We start from the raw sequence: 25,146 nt of genomic DNA, 5'->3' as shown, positions 1-25,146 counted from the left end.
AGAGAGGGAAAGGACAGAGGCAGCTTTGTTCCAGCGTGGGAGGGCCGTGCCCTTGCCTTGCCTCACCGCTCCCCTCCATTGTGTGTGTGTGTGTGTGTGTGTGTGTGTGTGTGTGTGCACATTGCTACTTTCCCCTGCAGTCGCTGTTGTGTTATTAGACAGTGACAGGAAGTGACATCGCCGCAAACTCCCCGTTGTAGTTGCACACCGCGTGTTTGTCGGCTAGCCGGTTAGCGCGGCTAGCCGGTGTTTAGCCGTCCAAGAGGTTGACGCTGCGTGGGAATAGAAACAAAGATCTGAGAGCGGCGTGGCAGGCTGACGGAGGGAAATCCCGCGTGGCGGAATCCTTCCGCCGCCCCCTCAGTTCTGATCTGCGGCTGTTGGATTTTCCTTTTTTCAAAACGCGAACGAAAAATGAACGGAAAGAAACCAACCGACCAGATTCACCGCCTCATCCGTCAGCACAGTAGAAAAAAAAAAAGGTGGCACTAAAACAGAAACCCGCTTGCGTCTTCCACTATCGCAACGGCACATTCTCCCAAAACCATCGGACTCACTCCGGATGTTAGCCGCTAGCTGCTAGCTTAGAACCAAACACGGCTCCTGACGCTTGTGGTGTGACAGATCTTGGCGCAGCGCGGAGATCAGTTTAACCTCCCCGTTCTTTGCGGTGTAGTTTTACCTCCAGGCGCGGCTGAGGTGGCCCAGCGCCCGTCTGCTGCGGCCGGTGCTGCAGTTCTTCCTGGTTCTGCTGGCGGTCTACACGGGCCTGACCCGCATCTCCGACTACAGGCACCACCCGACGGACGTGTTAGCGGGGTTCGTCGTGGGAGCTCTCACCAGCTACTGGATGGTGAGTTCAACCCCCTTTTTTGTCCAAAAAAAAAAAGCAAAACTTGTCAGTCATCTCGCTCAAGTTGTGTGTGTGTGTGTGTGTGTGTGTGTGTGTGTGTGTGTGTGTCGGCAGGCCTTCCATGTGTCGTTCATGTTCAAGAGCTCGGACCGTTCGTCCGCTCAGCCCCCGGATCCTCCCCCCGCCGCTGCCCTCGACAGCAGCCATTGCTAAATCCCAGCTTCGCTAGCAGGCGTGCCACAGCCTGCTAGCTGGCCCCCCCCAACTCCATCCCAGCCTGCAGGGGGCGACAAAACAGACCCTGCAATGATGGACTGTGAGTGTGTATGTGTGTGTGTGTGTGTGTGTGTGTGTGTGTGTATCGTGGCATCAGACATTACCTGCATCTCAAACTGACTCTGGAAGAGATGAGGGTGTGACTCCCTGGCCAGGATCTTTAGCAATAATTACCACTTACTATTAATAATTACCACTTTTCAAATGCTATAGTTGTTTTTTTTACACAAAAGCAGTGAATGTAATGCATTTAAAAGCAGATTAAAGATATTAAAATATCTGTTGTCATTCATAGGGAATATCCGAAAATTTAAAAAAAAAAAACATGATGGTAGTTTTATGTTAGATTAATTTCAAGGAAAATGCAGTTTTTAAAGTATTACTTGCATTATTTGAAGGCATTCTACGTCAGCGCTTTTGCATCATCAAACATGGCCACCGATGTCGGTTCCTCCGCACCCAAAAACACGGCGGCCGCCATTCAAGCGCTATGCAACTACAAACATGGCCGCCATCGAGCGACACTTGCAAACATGGTGCCCCCAATTCCGCCGCTATGCACCTCCAAACACGGCCGCCATTCAAGAGTTCTCCACCTGCAAACATGGCTGCACCTGCGAAGGACAAGAACGAACAAGCAAAACCAAAATTACAACTAGGTGTGTGTGTGTGTGTGTGTGGCGGTGAGGGAGCTGTTGCTTCATCATATTCCATTTATGGCTGAGCTGAACGTTGAGAAAAAATTAGACCTACAGACTGTACCTGCCAGTTTACACCAAATAAACAAAGAAGCGGTTGCGTGGGTGGAGGGGGCGGAGTCTGCAGCCCCTCTGGGTAAACTGTTAACCAATCAGGAAACAGCTTGTCGACCCGCAACAACAAGTTCCAGACTCGGTCAATCCCAATCATCTAAAAGCACGGTGAATCCCTGACACCTGCGGCGATCAATAAATCAATGTCAGCAGCAGCTTTCGGCCGCTGATAATGATTGATTAGTCCCGGAGCCAATCACAGCTGTCGCTGGGTTTCAGCCTGGACGTCTCAGCTGTCAATCATCCCACCGTTCGCTGTCACACACACCTACGGACAATTTAAGGGTAGACGGGCAACACGGAGAACCCAGGCAGGAGATGATCTTCTCCATCACACACACACACACACACACACACACACACAGGAAGTAGGACACCTTCATGTCACAGGTTTACTTGAACTTCAATAGCAATACAAGACGATCAGAACACTTGAGGTCGATATGTACAAGGAGCTCGGGGGCGGCGGTGGGTGGACGGGGGGGGGGGGGGTCGCGTAAAACGTCCGAAGCGTCGTACGAAGCTAGCTCTGGAATCGAGAGAGACGAAACGCCATGGCGACAGTCAGTGGCGTGGGGGCGGGTCCAGATGTGATGTCAGTCAAGAGTCCGGTGGTGTGTAAGAGCCCCCCCACACTTCGGTATTGATAAAATGCTTCACTGTGATACATTAATTATACAAGAATGATGTATATATATACACGCACGTACTCTAATGCTCACACACACACACACACACACACACACTGGAGCCCGTCCCTCCTACAGTACGTAGCCTCATGAAGCCACTAGAAAGTCATGCACATGTTCTTCGAAAGGTTTTTTTTTTTCCTTTCTTTTTTTTTTTTTTTTGGCAACACACAAGTGCTTCTTTGACACGCTGTTCGCTTTGCTACCGGCGCGGGAAGAGAGGGGGGGGGGGGTTTGATTGACAGCTAGGCTGAGACGGCGGGCGGATGAGGCTAGGCGACGATGGACCGGGGAGGAGGAGGAGCGGCCGTGACGGGGGTTCGCTGTTCTAGAAAAGTAACAAAAGGTGCCGAGGTGGGGTTGGATGGGCGGCGAGGGGGCGGAGGGAAGGGGGGGGGGGGGGGTTGACCCGTGGTGATCGTGAGATAGAAGCAGGGAGGAGCCATCGCCGTCTTCATCGTCGCCGTCGTCTCCGTCTCCCCCCCCCCCCTCCCTGGTTTCTACCCCCCGATCACCACCGCCCTAGTCACAGGCTCGTCACCCGCTGCATCTGTCCGTCGTCCCCCTCGGAGGCGGGCTCCGCAGCGTACGCCGCCTCGCCGTTGGTCGGCAGCGGCGGCGGCTGGTAGAATGTCTGCAGGTGGTTGGGCCGCGGGCCCAGCGGGGGCCGGCCCAGGCCGTAGGGCAGCTCCAGAGGGGGGCGCGGCGGCTGGCCGGGCGGGCTGACCTCGTCCTGACCTTCGGGGCTGCTGTCGGGGTAGGAGAGGGTGGGCGGCGACGTGCGGGTGTAGAAGCGCGGCGGCGAGCCGCTGCGGCTGTAAACCTGCGGCGAGTGGCGGGCGTAGAGGTTGTTGGGCGGCGAGTTGGCGTCCCGCGGAGCGAAGATGTTTGTCGGGGGGGAGCTCCGGGGGAAGATGCTGAGGGGCGGCGTGCGGCGGTCGCCGGGGTAAAGCGGCGAGGGGTTGGAATCCCGGGCGTAGATGGGCGAGGAGTCCGGGTCCAGGTCCAGGTCGGGGGTCAGCGGCAGGGTGAAGCCGTCGGCGTCGTCCCGCTCGCCGTGGAAGCGTAGCGACCCCCTGTCCTTCCCTCGCCGCCGCCCGTCCGGCGCCCCCTCCAGGAAGGGCTCCTCCCGATCCACGTCCACGCCCCCCCGCCACACCTCCAGCGCCTTCTGCTTCTCGCTCTCCCGCTCCGCCCCTCCCCGCCACCCCTCCGCCCCGAAGTCCTTCTTCTGCGTGATGAAGGTCTCCTCCTGCTCGCCGTCCCGCCACACCTCCACCCGCTTGTCCTCCCTCCCCCGGTCCATCCCGCCCCGCCACTCGTCCATCTCGCCGTCTCTCCTGTCGCCCCTCCACTCGTCCACCAACCCTTCTCTCTTCAGGAGGAAGGTCTCGTCCTTGTCGCGGTCCGCCGCTCCCCGCCACGCCTCCACGCTCGCCTCCCGCTGCTTCAGCAGCAGCGGCTCCTCCAGGGCTTTGTACAGCGGCTCCGAGTCCTGCGGTGGCGGCGGCGGCGGCGGCGGAAGAGGCCTGTCCCGGTAGCGGTCCCTGTCTCTCTCCCGGTCCCGATCCGTCGTCGCCGCCGCCACGCTCACCTCCGCCGCGCCCCGGTGGCGTGACAGCGTGCTCGTGTTGCGGCTGAGGGTGGAGTACGGCCGCGCCTGGATGTCTGGAGGTCGAGGCTGCTGGAGGGCGCGGCGGCCCAGGGTGCCCTGCAGCTGCGCCCGCTCGCCGTCTTTCAGCAGCTCGCGGGACTCCGAGTGGGACCAGCCGTCGTGCAAACGCGGCGGCGTGACGGGGTGCTCCTGTCCGTGCGCGGCGGAATGCGTCTCCGGCTCCTGCGGGTGGTGCCGCAGGTGCGTCCAGCCGTCCTGCGCGTTGTGGCGAGCGCTCTGCTGCATGGTGGTGGCCCAGCCCTCCTGGGGGAGCTGGGCGTGACGCGTGAGCGTGGCGGCGTGCGTGACCGCCGCCCTGTCGTGGTGGTGAGGCCTCGCCAGGCTCCCGTAGCGCTCCGGCGGGACGGGCATGTCCACCGAGGGCCTCAGGTTGCTCTGCACGAGCTCGGAGATGATCATCTTCTCCAGCGCCGCCGCGTCCGAGAGGTTGCGACGCATCCCTGCGCCGCCGCTCAAATCCGCGGCGGCGTGCGGCGTCAGAAGAGCCGGCGAGATATCGTCCCCTCCCATCCCGACTCCGCCGTCCCTCAGGAGGTCGCCGCTGCCCACGACGCCGGCCCTCGACCCCGGCGTCGCCCCGAGCCCGTGCAGGGTGAAGGTGTTGGGGGTGTAGCCTCCGTTCAGACACACGCTGTCCAGCCCGCAGGACTCCTGACTCTGGGAAACAGCGCCCTCTGTTGGAGGAAACAGGAAGTGCGGTTAGCTCTGGGAGTGCTGGAGGTACGAGTGGACATGAGGAGGGGGGCGAGGCTGAGTGGAGGGGCGGCGTTCGGGCGCCGTCGCGGCATGAAATGTTTGGCTCGGCCGCGTGGGAAGGAGGGTGGATGCATGTGAATGTCAGCGAACGGCCGCCGCTTTGAGCTGAATGACTGGAGCGGGAGAACAAGGAGAGGGGAGATCATACTCTGCTTGTTTCTGAAGGTTCCCACTGGGGCGGCGACAGGACGGAGAAACAAGAGAGGGGACAGCGTCAAAACAATTTGTCCAACCGACTTTCTGAGAATACAAGAATACGCCGGAACTACTTCCTGTCAAGGGAGGGCGATCGCGAGGCGGCGGCGGAGGCGCTACCTGTGGAGGTGAAGGGCTGGCTGTAGCCCTGGGCCAGCATGGTGTCGTACGGCGAGGCGGCGGCGTGCGTCTGCAGCACCGGGTTGGTGAGGAAATGGTTGCCCAGGGCGGCTGCGGGGGGGAGGAAGACGTCAGAGGTCGTCGCCGTTTGACCGAGGTCACGAGACAGGAAGTAGCCCTCACCTCTGTTGAGCGTGGGGGTGTTGTTGACGTCGGCGGCGATGAAGGAGGACTCCGTCTGCCTCCGGACCGTGTCGTTCCACATCCTCCGGATGCGACTCTGCGGGGGGAGGGAGGATGAAACCGGGGTGGAGGAAGGAGGCGGCGGCGGCGGTGGCGGCGGTGATGGCTAACCTGTCTGTTAGCCGTGGCTCTCCGGCTCTGGCTGCTGGTGTAGCGGCTGTTGGATCGCAAGGCGCCGCCTTTCACCGAGTCGGGGGAGCTGGACGAGGACGGCGCGCAGCACTGCGACAGTCGGAGGCAGCGGCCGTAGTCCTTCTGACCCTGGGTGGAAGGACGCGGGCGGTTTTAAGGAAACGCGAGAAGCTACGCGACGCAACCGGCGAGCGGGGGCTGACCTTCCTGGCGAGCGTGCAGTGCAGGATGGTGACCAGGAGGCCCTGCGCCGTGTTGAGGGAGGCGAAGAGGTACGCCAGGAGGAGCGACGGCGCCAGCAGGAACATCAGGCCCGAAGACCAGGTGACGCACTGGAGGAAGAGGAGGGTCAGCGAGCCCACCGCCCACGCCCTGGCGGGAGGAAGAGGAGCGTCAGGCGGATATGAGACCCGACGTAACCAGAGCTTGCAGGAGGAGGCGTCTCGTCTTGACTCGCCTCAGGTTGTCATGGCGACTGGAGTCGGGCTTCAAGGCGGCGGTGCTGTGCATCTTGTGCAGGGTCATCACCAGCACGATCAGGTTCAGCTGCGGACGCAGATACGGTCCGTGACCCCGACGCTCCCTCCCCCCCCCCGAAATACATGAATCATCGCCGTTTCGGGACGCGGCTCTCACCGTGATGACGACGGCGACGGGTCCCAGGAAGCTCCAGATGAAGTAGTTGTCTGTGCGGAGCCAGCAGCTGCATCCCAAAAAAAAAAAAAAAAAAAAACAGTGGCGCTTACGGGACGATCGTGTAATAACGTGATTATTGCTGTGTTATAAACACATACGCCGTTTTGGAGCCGTAGCCCCTGAAGTCGATGGCCGCCGACACGGCCACCACCAGCCCGGGGATGGAGTAACCGCAGAGGTAGAAGTACTTGCGCCTGGAGTTCCGTCCCTCGAACACCTCCCTCTGCAGCAGGTAGAGCTCCACGCCCTCCAGGCAGAGCCAGCAGAAGACGGCCAGCAGGGAGAAGTGGAGCAGGCCGGCGAGGAAGGAGCACACCACCTGGGGCGAGAACACCGCGGGGGTTCGGTTTTTGCTTCTCAGACCCCCCCTCCCCCCCCCCCCCCGGAGCGGCCGAGCGCTCACCGTGTACTGCGTCTTGTTGGCCCCCACCAGGAAGAGCAGCTCGGTCAGCAGCAGGTTGGCCCACAGGTTGCAGTGGATGGTGCTGTGGTCGGTGTGCCACGGCGCCCCCTGGCAGCACAGCGTGGTAAGACAGGTGGCCAGACACACCAGCGCCACCGAGATCCCCACCCAGGAGATCACGTAGACCAGGAGCTCTTCCACTCCCGCGGCGGACTGGCGGAGAGGAGGAGGCGGTGAGATGCTCGACTCTCTCGGAACAATCCCGCGGCGAGAAAGACGAAAAAAAAAAGAAAAACACCCCGCCGCTTCGCTCGCTGCACAACAACGCCTTGTCAAACCGCGCCTCCACAGACGAGCGCACCGAAGCCTCCGGCGGTTTGTGTTTTTTAAAAGTAACTCCGGAAATCAAACCGACCCCCGGACGATATTTTCGGATATTTTTCGGGGGCGGGTGTTCGGCGAAGCGTCGTCCGGAACGGCGAAAACACGAGCCGAGATCTCCCTTTCGAGATGCTTGTTGCCACGGTAACCCAACACGGCAGAAGGAGGAGGAGGGGGAGGGGGACTCACGGCCGGCTGCTGGTACGTCATCAGGACGGCGTAGCTGGACAGGTGGTTGCAGGCGCAGGTGGTGTGTGTGTTGTTGGTGTGCAGAAGGCGGCACCCCTGCGTGGACCAGCGGCCGTTCCCCGACACCCCGGAAGCGTTCCAGAAGGAGCAGTTTGGCCCGAAGTGGTTCTCCAGCTGCACGGCGAACGGCGCGGACACGTTAGCGAACAGAGCTAGCGTCACCCGGGGGGACATTTTTGAACGCTATGCTAGCCACCTGCAGGTGCCGGAGGGTGAAGACCACCGGTTCGGAGAGGTAAACCCTCGTGGAGCCGCGGTGCACGGAGGCGGAGATGACGTGGGAGTTGACCACCAGGCTCCGCCGCCTGACCTCTGACCCCGAGCCCAGACCCAGACCCAGACGCAGGGTGGAGTTCTGGGTGGTCAGGAAGGCGCCCAGGTTCTTGTACAGCGACAGCACCAGCTTCACCTGACCTGCGGCGGGAGGAAGAAGAAGAAGAAGAAGAGCTCGGACCCGCGGGTTTTACTCGATCGGTTATCGATCGGATAATCGATCGCGATCGGCTTTGGGACCGTTATTGCTGTACTGCTGCAGCGCCGCCGCCGTTATCTGCAGGATGCTGTCGCTGTCGTAGGAGTGAGGGAAGGTCAGGTCCTGGATGTCCGCCTCCGTGTTCAGCACGTACACCTCCAGATCTACACGCACACACACACACACACACACACATGCCGTGCAATTGGCTGTCTGAGATGCGAGTTGCCGCGGCGACCGTGGAGGAGGCGTGCCTCACCGACGTTGGGCTTCCTGTAACTGAAGCGGCCCTCGTAGAGGTTGTTGGCCAGCAGGAAGGCGCCGTTCTCCAGCGCGTCCAGCAGCAGCGACGCCGAGCGCGACTGGTCCACGCCGCTCATGTCCGCCCACGACACCAGCGCCTCCGGGCCCAGCAGGTTGTCTACGATCTTGACCACCGCCTGCGCCGAACGGGGGGGAAAGGGGCGGAGGGTCGGCGTGGCGGTTTGGGACGGCGAGGGTGTGTGAACGCAAGGAACGCCTCACTCACCTCAACGTACGCCCGGCAGGTCCGCTCTCTCTTCTGCAGCTGGAATTTAAAAGAAAAGACGGACGTCAAATCCGCTACGACGCCGGCGTTTAACAAAAAATAAACAATCGGTTACCTTGTTGTAATTCCGCGCCGCCGACTCCTTATTGGCCGGCCTCAGGGCCTGGAGCTGTGAGTCCAGGATGTCCAGGAGCTGCTTGGTGAGCTTGACGGACATGCTGACGTCTCCGGCGTAGATCCGGCCCCCCGTCAGGTCCACCAGCTCCCCGGCGATGCTCGCCGCGTTCTCCCCGCTCTTTATCTGAAACGGCGGGCGACTCGTTTTTGCCCCCGTAATGTCGAACGCTTGCGACATTTCAGAGCTGCACCGGACTGGGAACGTGTGTGTGTGTGTGTGTGTGTGTGTGTGTGAGTCGGACCTTCTGTGCGATCTGGCTGACCCACGGAGAAGTGCAGTTGGAGAGGTCGGGCCCTCTGGAGCTCCATCCTATCGGCGACAGCATGCACTGGTAGGAGGCGATCCCTGCAGGAGGGTTACCATGGCAACACTTCAATAACCATAATAAAGCTAATTCGTGTTAATTCTGCTAATTGTCTTAATTATAGAGAAGAAAATGCAATTATGTATAATGGGGTTGGAGGAGCTACAGCCAATCACAGCTGGCACTGAGGCGAGGGGGCGGGGCTTAGCCTGGACGGGCCAGCTGTCAATCATCCAACCATTCACTCCTGATCCAGCGGACCGACAGGCTGCTTCTTCCTGCCCCGATGCTAATGCTAACAGCAGCAGAACAGGAAGTAGCTGTGCTATTCCACTACGGACACATCGTCCCGGGGGTTGTTACGCTAACCATGACGTAACCGCCACACCTGGATTCACTTATGGCAGATTAGACGAGATTAGGCGAGATTATATGAGATCAGACGAGATTAGACGAGATTAGGCTCCGTCAGGACGAGGACGGAGGGAGAACGGCGGCGGCTCCGGGGTCGCTGTCATCTGACGGCGAGTCAAAGGGAGGACATCCGACTGGATTTCACAGGGAATTACACACACACACACACACACGCGCGCGCGCATGCTTGTACAACGTGCACAACACGCACATACCCAGCGATCCCTTCGGGCACGGCCGCTCCACGGTCTCCCCCTTCAGGGTGGACGGCCACTGAACGCCTCGCGCCACCCGCCCCTCGCACCCGCCCACCTGCCCGGGGACGCCGGGCGCCAGCGGGACCCTGAGCGGCGGCCGCGGGGTCAGCGGCACCATGGCGGTGATGGGCCGCTGGTCGAAGGGCCCGCGGTTGATGACCCCGACCGGGTGCGAGGCCGACGGCCTGACGGGCGTCAGCGCCACGGTGGCGGTGTAGGAACGCACGGTGGTCATCAGCGAGGACAGGGGACCTGCGGGGGCGGAGAACGTCATTCGACGATCGCGCTCCGTGGTAAAATCGACACCGCGGCGGCCCGGCGCTGACCTTTGGTGGGCGGCGGCGGCGTGAACTGCAGCGGGTATCGGAGAACGTTGTAGTTGTTCCACACGTACAGCTGGTTGTCGCGGGGGTTGTAGTCGACGGAGGAGATGTACTGGTAGGGGTTCGGGAACGGGATCTGGACGGGGAGCTCCTGGCCCCGGCTGGTGTCGTAGGCGTAGACCACCATGTCGCTGCCGACCCGGCCCTCCGCCTGCCCGTCGTCGTCCTGGAAGACGGAGCGCACGGCGTAGAGCACGCCGCACGCCATGAAGGCGTTGCTGGCGCCGCGTTTGTCGAAACCGGTGGCCCACGTGCCCTCGAAGCGCAGCGTGTAGGGGTTCACCTGCCGGGACGCAGAAGGGGCGTGAGGGGCCGCCGCCGCCGCTACGATTGACCCCGCCCTTCGCCGCCGCCCGTCCTACCTGGCTGACCACGATGCGCCCGTTGTTGGCCTCGGTGGAGTAAATCACCCACAGGCCGTTCTCGTCCACGGCCAGGTCGATGTCCGACTTCCCGCCCCAGCGGTACGGCGACGTGTCGTGGTAGTTGGCGTTGACCACGACGGCCTCGCCGCTCTTGATGCGCGTGCGCAGGTCGTACTTGACCAGGTTGCGCGTCCGTTCCTTGTTGTAGAACACGGCGCCGTCGTAAACCACGAAGCCCGTGCCGTCCACGCGACTCGGCAGCCTAGAACATAATAATAATAAGATATCTTATTTAAGGCGCCTCACTCACCGTACTGCACAGACATGAATAAACACAAAATGCACATTTAAAAGAAATAATACATGATATTATAATAATAATAATAATAATAATAATAACAATAATAAAATCTAAATTATAACAATAATATAATTAAAAATAAATAAATAATAATTATTCAATTAAAATAGTAATAAAAATAATATGGATATAAAATATAACAATAAGAATAAGAATACAATTAAAATAATAATAGTAATATAAGTAAAATAATAATACACATAATAATAATAAAGTTTAATACTACTACTACTGATAATAATATTAACAATACGATAATAATATAAAAATGGAATAATAACACAATTAATAATAATAATAATGATAATAAAGGTGACTAACTGTTAAATGAATGTGAAAAGTTGACGTCAAATAGAACAGGATGCTTGAAACAGACATTTACAACCTTAATAATAATACGATAAAAATCATATACACCTTCTTTGTTAGCTTGCATTGTATACTTTTCATAATATAGACAATTAATAATGTTGATATCTAGTATGATAATATTTAAGAATAAAAAAATACACACCATGAGCTCACAAAGCAGCGCAGCCGTAATAAAATTAATCACATGATGATAAGCCAGCGGTTTTGCAGATGAACAGGAAAGTGTGTGTGTGTGTGTGTGTGTGTGTGTAGGACTCTGAAGGTCCAATGAACACAACATGTACTCTCGCCACACCACCACTTTTATCACCTGTCGCCCGGGATTTAAAATCACAATCGGATTCCCCGCCGCCGCCGCCGCCGCCCACTCACTTGTAGGTGGTGGTGACCCTGTTCTGGCGGTAGTCGTCCCAGGAGGCGTACTCGTACAGCACCTCCGTCCGGTACGGCGTCCACGGCATGACGTAGAGCCGGTCGCCGGCCTGCAGCGGGTCCTTGCACCAAGCGCCCGACTGATGCTCCGCCTCCAGGAGGGAGGACGCCGGCTGGATGCTGAGCAGCGAGCCGGGACACACGAAAACTGGGAGACCAGGGAGAGGCGGGACGGGGACGGGAGGAGGAGTCAGGCGGACGGAGGGATGTGAGGAAGAGGAGGGAGGCGGGCGAGAGAGAGAGAGAGAGAGAGAGAGAGAGAGAGAGAGAGAGAGAGAGAGAGGCGATAGAAGGTAAAATGGAATCGATGCGTGGAATTGGATTAGATGTGGTTGATGCAGCGAGATTTAGAGAAAATAAACAAAAAAGAAAAGAGAAAGAGAGAGAGAGAAGAAGAAGAAGAAGAAGAAGAAGGGCTTTAAAATACCTGCGCTGATCTAAAGAGATAAGCAACTGAGGAGACGTCAAAACACACACTTGTTGTTTGTGTGTGTGTGTGTGTGTGTGTGTGTGTGTATGTGTGTGTGTGTTTGTGGGGGTTATACAACAGGGACACTGCAATGAAAGATGTATGAGCGTGTTAATTGTGTGTGTGTGAGAGGGTGTGTGTGTGTGTGTGTGTTTTGGGGGGGTAAGGGTGAAGGGGGGGTTAGTGCAAAAACTGAGAAAAGAGTGTGAGGTAGTCAGGGACGCGGTGGGCGGAGCTAAATTTTGCCTTGAAGTGAATGAGAGGGCAGGTTAGTTTGACGTCGAGCACAACGATTGGTCCATCCACATGTCAATAACCACACACACACACACACACACACACACAAACACACACACACACACGAACAGTCGCACACCGGCATGCAGTTTTGGCATGCACACACACACACACACACACACACACATTAGCGGTGCTCTGTAAAGCACACATCCGGACGGACACACAATCACATACATTTCGGTCTTTTTTTTTTGTTGTTGTTGTTTTTGTTTGTTTGTTTGTTTTTGTTGTTTTTTTTTCCTATGAAGATAAATAAGGGGCTCTTCCTATAAAGGGGAAGAAAAGGGGAAAAAGCATGAAGAGGACGATGAAGAGGAAGGAAAGGAAGGAAAGGAAGGAAGGAAGGAAGGGTGCTTGCGTGTCAAAAAAGACGAGTGTGTGTGTGTGTGTGTGTGTGTGTGTGTGTGTGTGTGTGGGGGTCACGTTTGTGCGCGAGGAGAGAGGATGGACGAGAGGAAAAAGAGGAAAACCAGGTGAAGAACCTGCGTGAATCCGGATAAGAAGGGGGCTTTCCATACAACGAGTGATGGATGGTGGCGGGAAAAAAAAAGAACTGAGAACGAGGGAGGATGGAAAAGAAAGAAGGAGGAGGAGGAAGGGGGGCAACATCCAGCATGACTACCAAACAACGTCCTAGGGTTGGAGGAAGAGAGCGATGGCAGGAGAGAGGAAGAGGAGGAGAGAAAGAGCGGTGTCGGGGGGGCAAGGAGAGATCAAGATGCTACGATGTGGTGTCTTTACCTTTTTGGTCCACTTCTACTCAAGCATAGGAAAAAAAAAGAGAGGGAGAGAGAGAGAAAGAGAAATCAGAGGGGGGGCGAAGGGAGGGAGGTAAAGAAGAAGAAGCAAGAATGCACGAGGAGAGCGCGGAAAAGGCCAGAAAAAGGAGGAGGAGGAGGAGGAGGAGGAAGAGGAGGAGGAGGAGGAAGAGGGCAGAAAGAAAAAGAATTGGCACAGATAAAGATTCTGGAACTCATTCTCACCACAAACATTGTTCGCTCTCCGTAAAAAAAAAAAAAAAACAACAGCTTCCCCTTCCTGCTTCCCCCGTGCACCCCCTGCGCCCCCCAACCACACACTCCTCCCTCCCCATCCCCTCTTTCCTCCCTCCTCCCCCCCCATCTCTCCTTCCCTCAATCAGGCTCCTGTGGAGAAAAGAGAGCAACTCCTGTGGCGTGAATCTGGAAAAGAAAACACATGCACGCACGCACGTGCACGCTCAAGCAAGCAGGCTCTCTCTCTCTCTATCTCCCTCAGAAACACACACACATGCGCGCGCACACACACACACACACACACACACAGAATACATACAGTATGCACACGTCTGCTCTTAGCATATTCCTTGCATTTAGTTTTCAACATTTGATACAACTGGCGTGCGTGCACGTGCACGCGCGCGCTCCCTGAGGAGAAAAAAAAAAACAAAAAAAAAAAACACACACGTTTTCTCTATGCGTCAATCTCCCGGGCGACACGAAAGGTTACACAAGCAACAGAGCTCAGACCTAAAAAAAACACAGCTCCATTCAAAAAGATCAGGTTAAAAACACATATCACATCTGCAATGTATGTGTGTGAGTGTGTGAGTGTGTGTTACATGTGTGCGTGCATGTGTGTGTGTTGCCGTGCATGTACTCACTATAAGGGACACACTCGTACTGGATCTCCAGGTACTTGTACGTCCCGGGACAGGGGTCCGGGAAGACGTCGACGCCGGCGACCACCACGCACTGCGTCCTGTTGTTACACCTGGAGGGGGCGGAGCCAATTTTTTTTTTTTTTTGGGGGGGGGGGGGTAAAGGGGGCGGAAAAGGGGGGGCGTTGAATAACGTCCAGGAAAAGGATGAAGTGAAGGGCCCTCCATTCGTCTGCTCTGAATATTGATTAGTTCTAGGAAAACACTGCTGAGCACACAGCTAATGGTGCAGTCAGGCTGGAGTGGGTTCTGCACACACACACACACACACACACATGCGCGCACACACACATGCATACATGTACACACGCGTCTAATGTTTCCTGTAACATGGATGTAAAGGGACGGCGCACACACAAGCTCATCGATCGGCTCAAAATACAACACAGCTTCCTGTATAAACATCAGTAGGCATCCAGCTACACACACACACACACCTCAGGGCCATTATTTTGAGCGCGTCAGGGAGGTAGCACTGCGTGTTCTCCATCTGGAAGGGGTCGGCGTCGCAAATCTTGTCGTCGGTGCGTCCGTAGTTGGCGGTCTCCACCATCACCACGTCGCTGCCGGGGCAACGCAGCTCAATGGGGTAACCTTCGCACGCCAGCTCGCGGCGCAGCAGCCCGAACGGCATGGTGGCCCGGGACATGGCTGCCGGAGAGGCCCGGAGAAAGGGGGCAGGAAAGAAGAAAATTTGTTTTTTATTTGTAATCAACACAAGTTCTGAGATAAAAAAAACACTTTGACGCCCGTCCCCACGGCTGAACGTCTCTCCTACGTCCCCTCCCCGATTGGTCGGTTTGATATTACTTCTCGAATTTGGACCGGATAACTCGAACCGTAGCAACGCCGGCTCTCATTGGTTACTCCTCCGTGCATTAATGGCTCTTTTTAATCATCGCGCTCCTCCACGCCTGCAGCGCCGGGGGTCCCCAGGGCCCTGGGGAGGGGGGATGGGGAGCGCGCTCTTCGTGGCCTTCGCCAACACCGCCGCCGCCGCCGCCGCGATTTGTGAAATCACCTATGAACGCCCTGCGGGCAAACACAACCGACGCTATCAATAAAGAAGAGACGGAAGAGGAGCGGGGGGGGGGGGGCATAATTATGGCTCCGCGTTCATCTCAATGACCTACTAAGGATAAAGAGGGATCTGACGTGCGCTGGCCACATGGGATTATTCTGGGATGTGCTCCCGGCCGCTGAATGCATCGCTGAAGTGAGCTCCCCTACTCGCGCGCAAAAAACTAAAAATTGTATTCCAGCGCTATTTCTGCAGTATTAGTAGAGGTACTAGCTAGCACTGTTATGGTTATTTCCATAAACAATGCCGCTAACGGGCTAGTGTGTTTAGCGCCCCCGGCTGCGTCCTCGCGAGGAGGGTTCGCCAAATGCCCGTGGAAATGTAGTCGCCGCCGCGCGCCATTTTGACCTTGGCTATACGAGAAATCCAATTAGCGCGCGACGGCGGCCGCGCCACTGTGCTCGTGTTTCCCGCGCAGCTATATTTGGATGGCGGCGTAGGTGGTTGGTGTTTCCCGGCGTTGGGTGGCGCCCGGACGTCACCTCGCCGTCCTTTCCGGAACCTTCTGCATCTGGAGGTCAAAGCATTTTTCTAGAATTTTCTTCTCCCGTTTGTTTGTTACCGGACCGGCCTCAACCCTGAGGCCGCAGCTCTGTATGTGTGTGTGTGTGTGTGTGTGCAGTGATGTCACGCTTACCTTGCACGGAGGGGTGCACGTGAGTCAACGTGAGCGCGCACGCCCCCAGGAACCACAGTGACGCAGCCATGCCTGGGCGGGGAAGGGTTTAGGACGTCACACCAGCAGCCGTGTTCGGAGAGCCTGGGGAGGAAGCGGAGAAGGTGAGGTGTGTGTGTGTGTGTGTGAGAAAGAGGGATGCGTGCGTGTGCACGAGCGTGCACTGACAATGACAGATGAGGGTGTGTGTGGGCCCGGGAGGTAAAAGAAATAACAATTGAGCAACGGGTGCAACGGAAAAAAAAAAAAAAAAAAAAAAAAAAAAAAAAAAAACAGTCCCTCAACCCCACTGTTGCCATGGCGACGGCACCTGAATGAGGCAGTCCGTGCGCGCGTCCGAGGGAACGGGAGCGCGCAGTCGTGTTTTTTTTTTTTTTTGTTGTTTTTTTTTTTTTTTCCAAAAGTGCACGGATTGCCAGGAGCCACGCGGGCCACTGACCCACATAGCGGCGTGGGGCGTGCGCTCGACCACGTGCACGCGTCTGTCCCACGGATCGCTTTTCAGTCATCCTGAATAAACGATGTCACGGGGATGCGTGGGCGGGGGGGCAGCCGACCGCGGGCGCAGGTGAGCGGAGGGGACGCCGTCTCCGACTCCATTGCGCATGCGCCGCTTTTCGCTTGCCCGTGCGACGTTCACGGTCGTGCACGAGAAAAAAAAATAAAAAAATCAAAACAAAAAAAAAAAAACCCGCCGGGACCCTTTTTCTGCCCCGCCGGTTCGTGTCCTATGGCGTGCACGAACAATCACGCGAGCGCGCCAGCCGTGCGTGTCTCCGTCTTCTCGTTAGGTAACGACGGCAGACAGATTGAGGTCACTCCTAAACAAATGTCCGACGCGCAATTTGTCGCCGTGCGAGTGCGCATGCGCGCTCTCGTGAAACGTGCAAGCCCAGCGCGCGTGCACGCGCCCGGCGAGGCGTCCTCCCTCCAGAGGACGTTACTTTTCATTCCCATTACATGGCCGACCCGCCGCGCAGGAAGGTTTCCCGGGGGGACGGCCGGCCGAGGAACCTCAGGAGAACCGGCCTCCGCGGGTGAAAGCGACAAAGGACCAGGAGGACCAGGAGGATCAGGAGGACCAGGAGGACCAGGAGGATCAGGAGGACCAGGAGGACCAGGGGGACCAGGAGGACCTCCAGGCAGGAGATATGCGACCCCTGGTTTGGTCATCTGAGGACAGCAGCCTCCTCTACCGTGTCCAGGCTAGAACCTGGGTTCTCCTGATCCAGGTTTTCCTGATCCAGGCAAGAACCCATAGCTATTCTAATCCACGCCAGAACCCGGGTTCTTCTGATCCAGGATAAAACCCGGGTTCTCCTGATCCAGGCCAGAACTTGGGTTCTTACATCATTGTTTACCCCAACTAGCCAATTTCCCCGCCGGCCCCCTGGATTTCATCATCCAGAGGTAGGAGCCAGATGTTTCTACACGGGTTTGTCCAGGGCTCCAGCGGAACGTGCCGCCTGCGCACGTCAGCGTGCACACCGGCGTGCACGGCGCCTGCACAATAGTGCAGCGGTTGCACGGAACGCAGGAGCTAACAATGGCATTCACATCCGCAAGTGGCGTAAGAACCACACATGGAGCCCAGCGGAGCTACATGACTGTACGCAGGACCCGGGACTAATGTGACACACACACACATACACACACACACACACACACACACACACACACACACACACACACACACACACACACACACACAAAATGAAAACATGCAGAGGGGACTCTGGAGAATGAGAGGCACGCCAATTTCATCTCACACACATACACACACACACACACACACATGTACACATACTGACACACACACACACAAACACACACACACACACACACACACACACACACCCTACGTCTCATCCAAAACCCTTATGGCAGCATGTTTTTTTACTCACAGCTGTCTCTCTCTTTCTCTCTCTCCCCCTAAGTGTTGATGCAAAGTGGAGCAAGGACACTGATGGGCCTTGACAAAGACCCCCCAAACAAACACACACTCTTTCACACACACACAGACACACACACACACAGACACACACACACACACCAGTTCACAGCCCACGACCAGGATCCAGCCCCGGGCCACGGGCCGGCCTACTTGGGAGGAGCGGCGCTTCTCTGAGTGAGAGTGTGTTAGCGGTGGAGCCCAGAGTGGTATACATTAATTGCACAAACACACACACACACACACACACACACACACGTCGGCCTTAATGTACATACAGTATGTCCGCGAGACCGCGCACACACAATAACACGAGGCCTCCAAGCAAACGTTTTTTTCTTCTGTTTCTCCGAAAAACACCTTTTATTTCACATCCAGGTTTCCAGTTCTTGAAAACATGAAAGAAAAAACCTAAAGGCTCCTTTCTCTTTTTCTCTCTCTCCCCCTTTTATTTCTTTTCTTTTCCGATGTCTCCTCAGAAGCGGAGATGTTTTCCCGCGAGAAAATTCAGCCAAAACATCTTTGAAGACTTTGAAAAACCCGTTGAGTTAAAAATTAGCTATGGTTGCGTGCCTTTAGCTTGTAGCGTCATATTGATGGGCGAGTCGGAGGAAAGAGTTTTATCGTCATCTTTTCAAGGTTTTCACGTCGCACATTCTGGTTGTTCAGCCTCGGGTTCAACAGCGACAGCGAATCAAAATCCGGTTCCAGATCCGGGTGTTTTCAGTATCAGGGTCCCCACTTTTATAGCAAAATGCTTCACGCTGGATTACATTCACCCATTCACACACACACACACACACACACACACACACACATACAAACCCATGGCGGCAGACCTGGCACGCAAGGCGCTAACCGGCCAATCAGGAGCGACTGGGAGTTAAAGGAAAGCTAAGCTAAGCTAGGCTAAATAACAGCAAGGTGATGGAACCCACTCACGCCTGTGTGGAAACACAGTGCTAAAGGTCCAAGTAATAAAAACCAGTGTGTGTGTGTGAGTGTGTGTGTGTGTGTGTGTGTGTGACACCACCTCGGGCTGGGAGGGGTATGAGGGGGGTCGGCTGTCTTAAAAATACAATGAGACAAAACATCCGCCGTGCCGTGTTTTGACCCAAATGGAAGGCTGTGTGTGTGTGTGTGTGTGTGTGTGTGTGTGTTTACGGAGGGGAGGGGGGTCAAAAGATGCCAAACGGCAAAACGGGATAGAAAAAAATAATCCATTCTCAGCCCGCGACGGCGCACTCAGGGCCACTCACGGGGGTTTTTAGAGCCCGTGTTCACGTCTGGTGGATGTGTGACTCCGGGGTGGGGGGGTGGTGGGGGGGGGGAGGTGTCGCCCCGCGTCAATCATCCGCCAGCGAGAGGCGGCGTTCCCTCAGGAGTCCCCGCCGTCCACGCCAGACGTCCCAGACGCCGTCAATCCCGAAGTCACGCACGCTCTGAGCCTCGGATTCTCCTCCTTTCACCTCCAAAGCGATTGACCCATTGGTCCTCCTCCTCCGAAGAAGAAGAAGAAGAAGAATCGTCGGCGACAGCCCGTTAAAGATTGATGAGTGAATTTAAAAAAAAAAAAAAAAACCCTTGTAGTCTATCTGGAGACGTCCTGGATTTGAAGGGTGTGTTCAAGCATCTGCCGTTTCTCCTCTCCTGATCCCGGAGGGATGGAGGGATGGAAGATGGAGGGATGGAGGGGAGGGTGGCCGGGGAAGCTGCTGAAATTAGCAAAAATCGATGGTCGCGTGGAGAGCAGAGGCCTCATCCGTTCACCTGAAATAACAATTCAAAGCCGAAACCCCGCCTCCGACGGGCCCTGGCTCCGCCCCCTTCCCCCCCAGACCTGTCAATCAAAACCTCTCGGGTCCGCGTTCCTCCTCACCCGAGGGATTGGTCTCCTGAAGGGACGAGAACGGCGGCCGCCGGTGACGTTCATCCAATCACAACTCTGTTATGGAATCTAATTATCTGTCAATCACATCCGGCGAGAGGCGGGGCTTATTCTGGACAACCTGTCAATCATGTGGAGAACCAGCTGACCCTTTCTGGACTCTGAAGAACCTGGAGAACAACTAGGGACCCCCCATAGAAAACCCTAATGCTTGATTTTCATCCTAAAGTCTCTCTGCTATCCTCATATTATGGTCTGGTGCTACCACACACTGCGTTGCCATGGTAAAAGGCTGATGGAAGGGCTTTCACCACCCAGGTGTGACTGCAGGTCACAACTGAGCAGATACCAAGGAACCCTCAGACTGTTGGTCCAGCAGAGGAGAACCACACACACACACACACACACACACAATAAAAAGACTGTCTGCATTGGAGGGCGGGGCTTAACCTGGAAGGGTCATCTGTAAATCATCCAACCAATCATCAACCATCCACACCTACAGACAATCCAGTCTTCAGTGAACCTGCTGAACCTTCCTGCTAGGAGGCTAAAGCTAACCACCGCAGAAGATGACGTTCTAGTAAACAACGTACACACACACCAGCTGGCAGGACGAGAACACGTAGGAGAACGTTGCGACTCCATGCCGAGATAGAAAGCAAGAAGCAGAACATGATGAGAACCCAGGCAGGAGAACATGGAGAACCTTCCTGCTACGAGGCTAACGCTAACCACCGCAGAACGTGTTCTACTGACATGATGCTATGAATTCAAACACCAGCCGGGAGCTTGAGAACACGTTGAGGACACCAGGAGAACCTCACTCAGGAGGACATGGAGACCCCACCCAGGGAAAACCTGCTTCGAGCGGAACCCGGAAACCTCCTGCTGTCAGGGAGATGTATCCAGATGTTTCCAGATGTTCCACAACGTCAATATAAGAGGTCGCTCTCGAATGTGCGGGCGAGGAGAACGCCACCGTCCACGTCCCTGAGCGACGTGCACGTGAGGATCAAACCGATCGATGGGCCGTTCCGTTTTCATGTTTCACATCAAGCATGCAAACACACACACACACACACACACACACACACACACACACACACAGGTTAGTTACCTTAAATTACACGCTTCCGTATCAATCACGACTGATACACACCCTGCTTCGATGTCTGTCTCGCCAGTAACACACACACACACACATACACACACACACACACACACACACACACACATGCACACACACACACACACACACAGATCAATCCATTCACACACTGCTTGATGCAAGATTCAGCCTCCATCAACATTCATTGTAACTCAGTCCCCCCTTCACACACACTCACACACACTCACACACACACACACACATGCATTTTCTCGTGCACGTTCACGGCTGCAGCGCACGCTAGGCCCTGCAATGGAGCCAAGAAGGGAGGGGGGGGGACCCGAAAAAAAAAAAAAAACCTGATGGACCCCTCCATCCTTGGCGGGACACCCTGAGTCATTTCTCCACGGGCTTGCGCGTGTGTGCGCGCGTGCGCGTGCCCAAATCACGTGATCATGAATATTTCACAGCACTTACTGACCCAGCTCAAAACCGACACCACACACACATACACACACACACACACACACAGCAGCATCCACCTCCCCTGCAGGAGCAGGCAGGGCATCCTCACGCACCGAGCACGTATGTGCGTGCTCGTGAGAAAAAAAAAAAAGAGAGAGAGAGAGAGAGAGAGAGAGAGAGAGAGAGAGGCGGGGTGCTTCCTCATAGCCTACATCCATATCTTACCGTCAATCCTCCTCCTCTTCCTCGCTCACTGCGTCTCCCGCATCCCGTTTCCCCGCGTCCGCGCCCTCACGCACAACCTCCTCCTCCTCCTCCTCTGCCCGATGCGTGAAAATAAAAACAAAGAAATGGGATGAATAAAAATGTTTATCGAGGAGGAAGGAGGAGGATGGAAGAGGATGGAGGATGGAGGGGAGGAGGCGGCTGGTACCTGCCGGGCTACGCAGCAGATGCGGCGGCGGTCATCGGCGCCGCAACCCGGGGCGTCCTCCGGAAGGGGGGCCCTCCTCCTCCTCCTCCTCCTCCTCTTCCTCTTCCTCTTCTTCCTCTTCTTCCTCCTCTTCTTCTTCCTCCTCCGTCACCCCCACCCACCGGCACCAGCACCCCCCCCCCCTCCACGGCCCGCGCAATGCGTGGCTGCGCGTCACGTCGGCACCGTCATCCCCGCGGGTTTCATGGCTCCGGTGGAAGAAGACGCGTGGGTGGAGGTGGAAGAGGGTGGAGGTGAAGAAGAGGAAAAAAACACACACTCACACACATGCACACACGCACACGCACGCACGACCGGGTCCCGGTGGTGGGGCGCGTCGACGCCTAGAGCCCGCCGCGGCCTGCGGCGTCGAGGCGGCGGCGGAAGCTCCGCATCTCCTCCGCGGCGGCGGCGGCGGCTAGTGAGGACCGGAAATCAAGATCCACCGTCTTTTCTCTCCCTCTCTCTCTCTCTCGCTCTCTCTCTCTCTCTCTCTCTTCTCCTTCTTCCACGTCGCGGGCGAAATCACGCGAGTCTTGCGTGGGGGGAAAAAAAAAACACGGGGAAAGATGAACGCGCTCCCGGCGGCGCCTGGCATCCGTCCTCCTCCTCCTCCTCTTCCTCTCTCTCTCTCTCTCTCCTCCGGTCCGCTTGTTGCGCGCTCCGCGCTCAGGAGCGCGCAGCAACGCGTGTGTGTGCGTGTGCATGTGTGTGTTTACCAGGAGCGTGTGCGCGTAAACGTGCGCAGCCAACTGGGAGAAGAAGCGGGCTGGGGGGGGGCTACGTGTGTGTGTGTGTGTGTGTGTGTGTGTGCGTGTGTGTGTGTGTGTGTGTGTGTACTATTTTATCATTTTTTTTGTCTAACGGAGCAACAATAAGCCGCTGCGCAATCCGGAAGTGGACGTGGAATCACCCCCCCCCCCCACACACACACACACACACACACGCACACACACACGGCTGACACCCCCGGATGTAGGTGTTATTTTGGAGCGGTTGCGGTCAAACACACCCGGAAACGACGTCATCAGGTCATTGTTTTGTTTTGTTTTTTTCTCTTCCATCAGACTGTCACCTGGTGAAAGCATCCTGGATGGGTTCCTCATCTGAGGAACCTCAAGACAACGTCATTATTTGTGAAGGACTATTTATACATCTGACTATCTGACTGTATTTCGTGCTTCAATGGCGCCAGATGATTCCTGGACCATATTTGATTGGTTCCCTCTAAGGTTGGGGGTTGTTCACAGTGTCAGATGGAGAAATAAGCTAAGCTAAGCGCTAACCACGGTGACCTGGATGCTATCTCCATCAAAACGGTGACCCTCCTCCTCCTCCTCCTCCCTCGCCCTGCTTCTGCCTCTTTTTCCTCTCCGTCGTCTTGTCGTCGGCTTCGGCCTTGTACTTGATCCTCCTGACGGGGTCGGTGAGGCTGCGCGTCGACCTCCCCTGCACGTCCTCGCTGATCATGAAGTTCCTGTCGATGAGCTCCGCCGCTTCCTGCCAGTTGCGGAAGCAGGCCGGGCCCAGACGCTCGATCTCCTCCGCCGCGTTCCCCGTGAGGACGGAGCAGTCGGGGCGAAGCACCACCACCGTGGGAAGCTCCTGGACGTCAAACATGGCCTCCAGCTCCCTTGACACACACACACACACACACACACACACATGCACATCATTTCAAACCCAGCTGTGGAAATTTGCACTGAGATCCCGCACACACACCTCCTGTAGGGGTCTTCGTGGGGAAGGAACAGGCACTTCTTGGGCAACTCTTTGAGGAAGCTCTCCTGCTCTTCCTCCGACGGGTCCAAGCTGAATCAGAAAGGAAGAAAAAAAAAAAGAAATAAACCAAAAAAACCTACTTTAACCACTGTTCCCTCTAAGGGCAATTGCGCACTGTCCAGTGTTCTCCGCCCACAACAAAGCTGCATTGTAAATAAATTACATTTTAAAACACATTTTAAAAGATTATTCAAAATATTATTTGCTGAGAAAGCTGGAGAAGTGCACGGTTCCGCAAACCCGCAGCTTAGAGGGAACAGTGACTTTTGCATATTTCGCTAACAGTTAGCGCTAGCTAGGCTAGCCCCCAGGTAGGCTGCCAGAAGCTTCTTGTGATGAACCCCATATGATCAATGCATGAAAGTGACCTCCTATCTCCTCCCGGGCTCCAGGCGACCGCCATTTGTTGTATCTTTTATGAATTTTAAAGCTATTATTGTATCAGTATAGTTGTATCCAGCTATTAGCATGTAGCTGTGCGCGCTATCCAACCCTCATACCCCCTCCTGCTTGCTATCGCTATGAGGGAATGTTGTGTTTCTGTAGATCATCTTCAAGGTCTGGTGGTCCAGACCTGCTCTGCATGGAAAGTGTTATTATATAACCGGTTGTGATTGGACGGCGTATTAATAACATCTGACTTGATTGAATCGAAGTTGTGCTAAAGGCTACTCTACGACAGGAAGTCCTCCTCCAGGCCGGAGCTTCAGCTGCCACGTTTGGACGTGGATGGAGAACAGCCAGCTGGGGTTCTCATCAGAAGGAAGGAGCAGCTCTGCTATATATCTTAAGTGGATTTCACGTGGAAATCACTTTAATTTCCCAAAGGAATCAAATTAAAAAACAATTAAAGTATGAATTACTTTCCTAATAAACGGAAGAGAAGGTTTCGGTTCTCTCCCGGATACTTTTTAATCACTCAGCTATGACTTTATATTCACATTTATGTGTCTAAAGAGGAAATTTAAATGTTTGTCCTCGTAAATAAAATCACATTTTGCGTTTTCTGCGATTGAGCAAGTCTGGATTTATGAAGCCTGACTTTGCTGCTTGCTTTGAATCCATTAGCCTTCAGAGCTATTATTAAATTAGCTGTTAGCAAAGTGCTTTTTCAGAATTAGCATATTTGTGTGTGTGTGAGTGTGTGTTTGACTCGTGCTCTACCTGATGTACAGGAGGACCAGCTGAGCGGCCCGGTCCACGTAGAACTCGTCTGTGAGCCGTTTGAAGAACTCGCCGAGCGTCGGCGCGAACCGGCGGCAGCGTTCGCAGGCGGCCGAGGCGAAGAATAGCATCAGGACCCGGTTCTGCAAGCCCATCGCGATCTCGCGCTCCGTGTCCAGCTCGTCCTGGTTCCTGTTGTTCTTGACCAGCACCCGGCCCGCAAACAGGTCCGCCATGGCGGAGGGCGGCGGCGGCGGCGGCGGCGCCTGCAGGCCAAACACAAGACAGTTGTGCAGGTGGATCTTGTTGACTGTGGCAACTGGTGTGTGTGTTTGCCCGTCTCATTTACCTCCCATTAATCCCATGAGCACATCACACACACTCTTTAATCTGATAATCCTCACAGTTGCTTACCTCAAACAATTACTACCCCCCCCCCCCCCACACACACACACACACACACTCACACACAGCTAATCCAAAAACAGATTCCTGATATCCTTTCCTTTTCTTTGTGACTCTTCTTTGGTGGTTTCAATCA

The 25,146-nt window shown here is 55.6% G+C and overlaps 3 protein-coding genes across 3 annotated transcripts in view; 1 reads left to right on the top strand and 2 right to left on the bottom strand.

The window, feature by feature from the left end:
- Positions 1-1,407, top strand: part of LOC147213813 (phospholipid phosphatase 3-like) — a 3,530-nt gene extending 2,123 nt beyond the window's left edge. The window contains exons 5-6 of the mRNA XM_086142828.1: positions 677-853; positions 968-1,407. Of these exons, the coding sequence (XP_085998954.1) occupies positions 677-853; positions 968-1,066 (276 nt within the window). The 3' untranslated portion in view covers positions 1,067-1,407. The remainder of the gene's footprint in view (positions 1-676; positions 854-967) is intronic.
- Positions 1,408-2,319: 912 nt separating this feature from the next.
- adgrl1b (adhesion G protein-coupled receptor L1b) lies at positions 2,320-22,332 on the bottom strand. Its single transcript, XM_086142827.1, has 26 exons — positions 21,621-22,332; positions 21,413-21,506; positions 15,734-15,856; positions 14,453-14,666; positions 13,959-14,068; positions 11,488-11,695; positions 10,380-10,644; positions 9,961-10,300; positions 9,593-9,886; positions 8,901-9,004; positions 8,597-8,782; positions 8,482-8,520; positions 8,212-8,392; positions 7,994-8,116; positions 7,677-7,894; positions 7,421-7,594; positions 6,851-7,063; positions 6,546-6,766; positions 6,388-6,454; positions 6,209-6,297; positions 5,955-6,123; positions 5,731-5,880; positions 5,560-5,656; positions 5,377-5,487; positions 5,210-5,233; positions 2,320-4,979 (listed from the first exon to the last, which is right to left on the bottom strand). The coding sequence occupies exons 3-26, from the start codon at positions 15,801-15,803 to the stop codon at positions 3,157-3,159; spliced, it is 5,490 nt and encodes a 1,829-aa protein (XP_085998953.1). The 5' UTR covers positions 15,804-15,856; positions 21,413-21,506; positions 21,621-22,332; the 3' UTR covers positions 2,320-3,156.
- Positions 22,333-22,625: 293 nt separating this feature from the next.
- nxnl1 (nucleoredoxin like 1) lies at positions 22,626-24,893 on the bottom strand. Its single transcript, XM_086142693.1, has 3 exons — positions 24,606-24,893; positions 23,382-23,471; positions 22,626-23,292 (listed from the first exon to the last, which is right to left on the bottom strand). The coding sequence occupies exons 1-3, from the start codon at positions 24,839-24,841 to the stop codon at positions 22,971-22,973; spliced, it is 648 nt and encodes a 215-aa protein (XP_085998819.1). The 5' UTR covers positions 24,842-24,893; the 3' UTR covers positions 22,626-22,970.
- Between the last annotated feature and the right edge of the window lie 253 nt (positions 24,894-25,146).

Source organism: Fistularia commersonii, chromosome 35 (genome assembly GCF_037954325.1).
Source record: "Fistularia commersonii isolate RoL2024-O1a breed Wild chromosome 35, RoL_Fcom_v1.0, whole genome shotgun sequence".
Taxonomy (NCBI): domain Eukaryota; kingdom Metazoa; phylum Chordata; class Actinopteri; order Syngnathiformes; family Fistulariidae; genus Fistularia; species Fistularia commersonii.
This window is presented reverse-complemented; position numbering and strand designations above follow the sequence as displayed.